The sequence below is a fragment of the Symphodus melops genome, assembly GCF_947650265.1.
Source record: "Symphodus melops genome assembly, chromosome: 18".
NCBI lineage: Eukaryota > Metazoa > Chordata > Actinopteri > Labriformes > Labridae > Symphodus > Symphodus melops.
Window position 1 is genome coordinate 14,167,090 of NC_136708.1, and position 7,609 is coordinate 14,174,698.

Genomic DNA, 7,609 nt, shown 5'->3' on the forward strand with positions numbered 1-7,609 from the left:
CCTATTTTAAAAAATTTAGCTCAAACAAAATAAAGAGAAAAATGTTCTGCCTCTCAAAAATAAAATATGTAGCCTGATATTGAAAACAGAATTTACAGTACTATAAATGCACTGTGTGCATAGTAAATTGAGTAAGGGTGAATATTTGTCAGATAAGAATCTGTAACCATCTTTCACAAGGATAAATTGTGCCAGCTTCTTTTTTTTTTTACTCTCTGCATTGTTCTCAGTGTTCGCTGCATCATTTTTACTTCAGTCCCATATACTCTAGCTATGTAGAGACTGAGCTAAACGTGACCCTGGGAGGATTCAAAGTAGGAGTTTCAACACAATGGAGTGCATTGGTGAATACATCTATTTGAAATGGGCACAGTGTTTACAGTTGGTGATAAATATTCAAGCACCTTGCATAGTGTCCTACCGGTTTCCCACTTCCCCTCACCACATGGGCCTCTGGGATCACAATTGAAATGCATAATTTAAATATAAATTGCCTAATTTGCATACACAATTAGTCAAGTTACAGGCTTGATGGGAGCAAACAAAAAAGCCTCCTTTTGCTTTGACGTTTGGTTAGAATTCCAATGAATAACACCCGCGCAGCAAGGTTATTCTTAACACAAAACAATTATAAAATAACACGTTACTGGAAACTATGTTTGTTGTTAATAGAGAATGTTTAAAATCAAGGATGTATGTTTCCTTGCCCAACATCAAACAAGATCATTTTAAACGCAGTAGTTTTGAATTCATTACAAAGAACCTGACTTAAGTCACTTAAAACAAAAAAATATACACTATTAAATGTAAAGATCTCAAAATGTAAAAAAAACATTTTCTCCCATGGTATTCTTTTAGTCAAAATTAGAAACTGAGGTAATTTAGACAAAAGGAAAAAGTTAACCAGTGTACTAACTAAAAATAGACTTCTGTCTATTGGATGACTCAATGCACACTATATTGCAGGTTCGGGAGGCTTGACTTCCTCTGTCTCCACACTCTTTCCAGAAGAGGCGGTGAATGAGGTGAAGCGACAGGCCGTGTCAGAGCTACAGAAGGCTGTGTCAGAGGCTGAGCGTAAGGCTCATGAGATGATCAGCACTGAGCGGGCCAAGATGGAGCGTACAGTAGCGGAAGCCAAGCGGCAGGCGGCCGAGGATGCGCTCTCTATAATCAACCAACAAGAAGACTCCAGTGAGGTAGGAACTTACGCAGGCAATGTGTTTTTTGGTTTAAAACAAATCTCTGCTGTTGCTTTAACAACACGTCAATTACCAGCTGTTTGAGTGACTTCAAAATTACAGATTGTAGGACCTACTCTTAGAAATAGTTTTTTTTTTGTGTCATTTGACAGTTAGAAGATGGGAGGGTTAGCAAAATAAAGTAAACAAGGTCAATCAAGCATCCGTAAACCTCCCTTTTTCCCCTTTGTTTTGACCAACAGAGTAGCTAGCATGCTTTGAAAGGTGTAACCAATTCAGCTGGGAGAAAATCAAGGCAGGTAGCTTTCATTTTCTGATCACTGTTGGAGACCTTGACGTTTAATCAGTGACTGAGGGGGAAATATGGCTCACATATTTCATTAATTGCAGGAGTCATGTTTAAGAGAGGGAAGCGCCTGAGAGAAGAACTTTCAGACGCTGTTTGTAACCTTGTTCTCCTGTTTCCTGTGGCTATGCAGACGCTCTGAAAGGTTCTCACTGTGGTTTCCAATATATATAAGAGGTCCTAAGTTTAATCAGAGATGGGCTTCTGATCTGTCTGTGGTTTGTTTTAGGCTTCAGTGTTGTAAAGGAGAGGCTAGTTCTGGTAATGTGCAGAGATGTACTCTGCTATCTCTTTATTTTGTCTGTCGTTCTTTGATGATGTAGCGTTTTGCTTACACCAAGATGTGATTATCTTTTTGATAGTAAAGTGTTGTGCATTTATTTTATTGTAGTTAACATTCAACTCTATCTGTCTTTCAGAGTTGCTGGAACTGTGGCCGCAAAGCCAGTGAGACCTGCAGCGGCTGCAACACGGCGCGTTACTGTGGCTCATTTTGCCAGCACAAGGACTGGGAGAAGCACCACCATGTTTGCGGTCAGACCCTCCAGGCCCAGCAGCAGCAGGCCAGCCAGCAGCAGGGAGGGGTCCCTGGGTCAGAAACCCCTGCCCCCATCAGCTCTTCTGCCTGCACCCCAAGCAGTGGGACCGGGAGTCCGGCTGCTACCCCGCCTGCTGCTACCCCTCGCTCCTCCACCCCCAGCACCCCATCCTCCTCTGCCCTGGATGGCTCAACGCGCTAAAAGACTCACACAGCAGAGGGAGGATAATGCCTCTAGGGCTTAACAACCTGTCCTCACATACAGCATGACTGTCTACATTGCCTTGCAGAGATGGTGAGTTAATGTGTCTAAGAGGAAGAGACGGCAATGCTTGTGTCTATTTTGCAACATAGTCGTAGATGGAGGAAGAGGAGGTCCTTAATCAGGTCATATTGACTTGCCATGACTTTAAAGAAACACAAAGATATTCTTTGTTTTGAATGAATGAATTTAAATATTGACATCCTGTTATCACTACACTTGCTATTCTTGTTGTCTGTTTATCGTTGTGCCTGTTGTTGTTAATGTTGTTGTCATCGTAGCTTAGCTTGTTTTCACTGTAAATATTATGAGACGGAGCAAAGGTGGACATGAACTCCAGACAAGTATCTGACCTCCCTTTTTCAAGTCTTTATATTTTCCATCCCTGAATTGATGCTTTTTCTCCTTCCTGTACCTGAAACATGAGAATAGTCAACCTCAATTTACCAAACAGCAAACCAAGGGAAAGAAATCTAGCTAACAGAGCGACGTAAGTCATCAATACTCTGAGGAGAGAAAGATATGTTGAAAGACACACCAATGGATGGATGGATAAACGAGTTTGCTGCCTGGAGAGTGGACAGGGATGGACTGAATATCTGGCCCACAGACCGCCATCAAATGGGCAGATGTGCAGCAGATTGCAAACAGAGCCAGCTGTTCAACCAATGTTATTTCCCTCTCACTTGTAATAATATCCAGGTCAGTGGGCTGGGAAATACAAATCTGTTTCCCTGAAGGATGTTAAAGGAAGAGTTCTTGGATGTGATACAAAACTTTGCCCACTGCACATGTAGAGAATGTACTGACTACAATTCGCACATGAATACTTGATGGGTCTGCAGAAGCTCTCCAACATGAAGTGAAGTCATTATCCGATTGGTAAGACTGTCGAGTCAACTTAACAGCAGTTCTGAGCCCAAAATGGAACATTTGAATTATTCTTCATGTTCTTATTCTTTTTACTGTAGATGTCATGGTGTTTAAGACTCCTGTCCTGTGGTGTCACCAATGGTTATTTATTGTATATGTGTTGGACAATTGTGACAATGCATCATACTTTAACCCATCACAACTAAAAGTCCATCATAACTCTTTGTCTCTCTCTCTCTCGCTCTCTTTAGCTGGTGCATAAAAAAAGAGGTTTTTTCCGTTTTTCCAAGCTGCTTTTCTATTCTGTGTTTTAGTAGTAGATCCCTTGTAGTTTTTTTAAGTTTGACTTCCCTTTGTCCTCAAGAAAAGACACAAGCTATATCTCAGAGCTGCTAATTGAGTCCAACCCAGATGTTTTCTGAGAACAAGCATGTTGCGTGGAATGCTAACCCTAAATGTTTTGTACAAGGGACATACATAAATGTATTTGCACTGTCACAGAGGTTATTTCAGCATGCTTTTTTTCAGCATACTTGTGCTGTCAGTATGGAGCCACAATTCATCAACCATTTTATATGTAGTGGTAGCATCTCTTTAAGCATTATTTTTTAAACCCACAAGTTATTTTGTCTTTACATGCTAACAAAAGCAGCCATAACGTTTTTTTAAAATAGTTACAGACAGTGCATGCACATTACTGAACGTTTGTTACATATTTGTTATTTTTTAAGAAAAACAAAAAAAAAATAACCAAAAAAAGGTAAAAAAAAATACAAAAATATTCTAACAAACTAACTTTCCAAATGCAGATGCGTAGACTCCAATTGACAGCTTTAACACTGCAAAGCACCAGGTAACACACAGTATTAACACAAGAGATATAAAAAAAAAAATACAACAAAAACAGCCAAAGACTGACACCAAGGACCAAAACCCTGATTTAAAAACCATTTTAAAAGAGGTTTGTTCACATTCACTTCTGGTTATTTATCGAGTTCTGTTGGTTCTTTGAACTAACTTCAACAAAACCAACTTCAATGTCATCAAAGTCATTTTAAATTTGTGTTTGATTATTACCAGAACCGAATGGCACTCATCTTACATTGTGAAATAAGAAGGTGTGATTAAAAACATAACGACCATTTCACTGAAGTGTTACATTTTAACTGGAGCAATAATATTGTGACATAAACACTGATGACTTCTGTAACCTTTCTGAAGAGAATTTTGAAATATTTTTACGAGTACATTTTCTCATTTCACTAAGGTCAGATCAAACGCCCAATTCAGCTTTAAGTAGTTAAGCTAGTCATTCTTAAAGTTGTGAATCAGACTGGGCTTTCATACCATTGCCATTCGCAGTTCTTTATATGTATTAAATCAGAGTATGTCATATTTCTTTCAGAAACATAATCAGTCACAGCTTTGTTGTGAACCTTCAGTGATACAACAAACCTCTCATTTGCAGAAAGAGAGCACTTACCCTGACGCACACAAAGGCTCTTCACCCCAAACACCTTGGTGCTACACAGAAGCGCGTTACAAATTCTGACCTCAAGGATCAAGTGGAGGCCTGTTAAGGTTCTGGGCTGTTTGCTCCCTCTGTACTTCCTCATCTCTCCCTTTTCATTGAGAAAAAAAAAACACAACTGCTCTTTGACTTTAAAGGGTTAAACAATCCAAAAAGGTGTCTAACACCCGACTAGCGACTCCTCAGAAGCTGTGAAGAAACAGCCAAGCTGTTTTAACACTCATGTATTTGAAAGCATACAACAACATGTGTATTCATCATTATCAGGGCAAAACCTGGATTTTTTTTTTTTAAGATATTATCGCTCAGTGCATCTTCTTCACACTGATGCCATTTTCCTGTTGTGTCCCACTAAGAGTAGGAAGCTGGAATGCATTTATTATGTCATTGTTCTGAGTTTAACTAACTGGTTCTAAAGTGGCCTGGATAGTAAAAATCTTAAGAGACATTGAGCCATAACTCAAGTAAAAACAACACATTTAATAAATGCTATTTGGGCATTAATCCATCATCAGCTCTTTCTTGACTGGCTGAGCTTATAACCTCAATGTCAGAGCGCTTTTCAGTGGCACTTACTGTTGCTAGGTTACAAAGGTTGTCTCATGGCACATCTGCTTCCATCAGTAGTGACCAAAGGGTGGGCTTTAAATTGCTTTGTTATATTAATATTTGTGCATATTTAAGGAAATTTCACTGTGAAAACATGAAACCACTGTAAAGGAATACTGCCCTTGTAAAACAGCAGCGTTATACCTGGATATAGAAGGCAAGAATTTTAGGCCATTGTTGTTGACAAAGTTAATTGCAGGAACTCCCGCCCCTTTCTAAATGTGATTGGTCTATGAGGGAGAAGTGACACTGACAAGCAAAGCAGTGTTATCAGCTGAAATTACAGGCCCTTAGGCAACAGCTCACACTAGCTTATCCACTTGCTAGCAAAGGTCGCTTTTTGGAAGTGTCACGAGATAAACTCACTTTTCGCTAACAGCTAACAAAAGGGTGAATGCTAAAATATTAGCATTCATATCTTTGTAATGTGGTTCAATGTTCATCAGATTTTTACTCTCTATTTTAACTCAAGTTGCTGAATGATGAAGAATGAAATCAAGAGGATTTCACGATTTGATGAGGAAGATTATTACACTGCAGTACAGCATTAAGAGAGAATTTTCAGCTTATTACCCTGAGGAAGACAACAGGAAAATAGCCACCTTGTGAAATGATGAACAGTTCTTTGAGAAGCTATACTTTTTTTCTTTCTTCCCTCCTCTATGTGTGTTTTGCTACAAATTCCTCTGTGGCAAACAAGTCTCACTCTACCTCCTACAACACGATAAGAGCAACAGTCGTGACGCTGATACTGGTCTAGTCTAAACCAAATGGGCATAAGAGAACAGGAAAATAAAAAACCCAAAGTCGAAGCTCATACAGCTGCAAAACCATATCACTACTTGGTAACAATGCAGACCTCATAAATAAATGAAACGTAAATTAAAAGAAATGAGAAAAAAAAGTTTTTGTTTTTTTCTGTTATACCTGTAATGTTCCTAGATTACATCAAGAGTTTGAATTGTTTAAGCAGATTTTTTAAAATTGTGCTGATTTTAAAGAAAAGTGTTTCCTAGAGATTCCTACTTCAATGATACAAGCTAAGGTCACAGATAAGAAATGTTGTTTCCTTGCTCTTTTCTCTTTCTCCTGTGTCCCCTCTGCCCTTATTTTCCTTTTCTCTTCTCTGTTGTAAAGACTTGCAGAAGTGCTTGTCTACTTGTCAGCTGGGGTAAATTAAAAAATGGGGGGAAGCAAAGCTTGTAGAATCTAAAAGATGAGGCTATGAATCAAGGCATGCCTGTTGTTTTGTTTTTTGTTTTTTTTTACAATAGCAGGAAATATTAAAATGTCCTTCTTATCAAAGGCGGTAGCATTAATCTCTGGGGAGTGAGTTGAAATTTAGGGATGGGAGGGCTTCAGTTTTTGTGTTCTCTTGAGGAAATTTATTGTGAAAAAAAAGAGCTCAAATGATTTGAAGTTGTTGTGCAATACTTTATTGAGACATGAAAACCACAGGTTAGTGGTAGGCTGACACTGGGCGGTCTCTCCATCGCCTAGGGTCAGTGTCCTCTAGAGAGCTTTCCAGTCTACTATGTCAGAACTGTGGTTTCTTGTTTTGTTTTGTTTTTCTTTGTTTTTTTTGTTTTTTTAATACTTTTTTGGGCTGTAAACTATGGTCTGTCAGTCTGTGAAACTTTGCAGTATAATTCTGGTATTGTTGTTCTCTTAACGGTGTAATAAATATGTTAATACCTGCCTCAGCGACTTCAACTGATGTTCTTTCTTTCACGGCTGCAAGATTGATCAGCACAAACATATCCAACAATACAAGTATATATAGCTCTTTATGTTTTAGTTCATTTCATTTTACATGGTATAAGGAGTATTATAGTTCCATGTCTTATATTGCTTTGAAGTTTTAAGGAGTTTTTATTGATGATCTCAGCTTCACCATCAAAAATGGAGGGAACTATTCAGTCTTCCTGACTTGCTTGCTTGACTTACTCCCTGTCAGACTGCTGGGGTTCTTAGATTGGGGACGGGTGCACTTTATGTGTATGGACATAAACATATAACTGTCATTAGCCCCTCCCACTCACTCATGATTATTTTTGCGGTAGCATTGGTTCATCCTGCCATCATGCAATTAATTAACCAAGAGGCTGGCAAGAAAATTTACAGAAGTCAGAATGAAAAATGTGCCTGTTTGCCTCCAATCAAGCAACGCAACCGATACATATCAGGAGTTTTGTGCATGTGTGAAAGCACCCTAAAGTTGCACTACGTGGGCAGACCAACGTGTTAG

The 7,609-nt window shown here is 38.9% G+C and overlaps 1 protein-coding gene across 4 annotated transcripts in view; it reads left to right on the forward strand.

Annotated features, from left to right (window-relative positions):
- The window catches only part of runx1t1 (RUNX1 partner transcriptional co-repressor 1), a 54,573-nt gene extending 49,532 nt beyond the window's left edge, over window positions 1–5,041 (forward strand). For 2 of the 4 annotated variants that reach the window (XM_079368599.1, XM_079368598.1), the window contains exons 10-11: window positions 967–1,199; window positions 1,968–5,041. In XM_079368599.1, coding sequence (XP_079224725.1) covers window positions 967–1,199; window positions 1,968–2,288 — 554 coding nt within the window. In that variant the 3' untranslated portion in view covers window positions 2,289–5,041. The remainder of the gene's footprint in view (window positions 1–966; window positions 1,200–1,967) is intronic. The other 2 variants (XM_079368601.1, XM_079368600.1) reach the window with 1 other exon arrangement.
- Window positions 5,042–7,609: the final 2,568 nt, after the last annotated feature.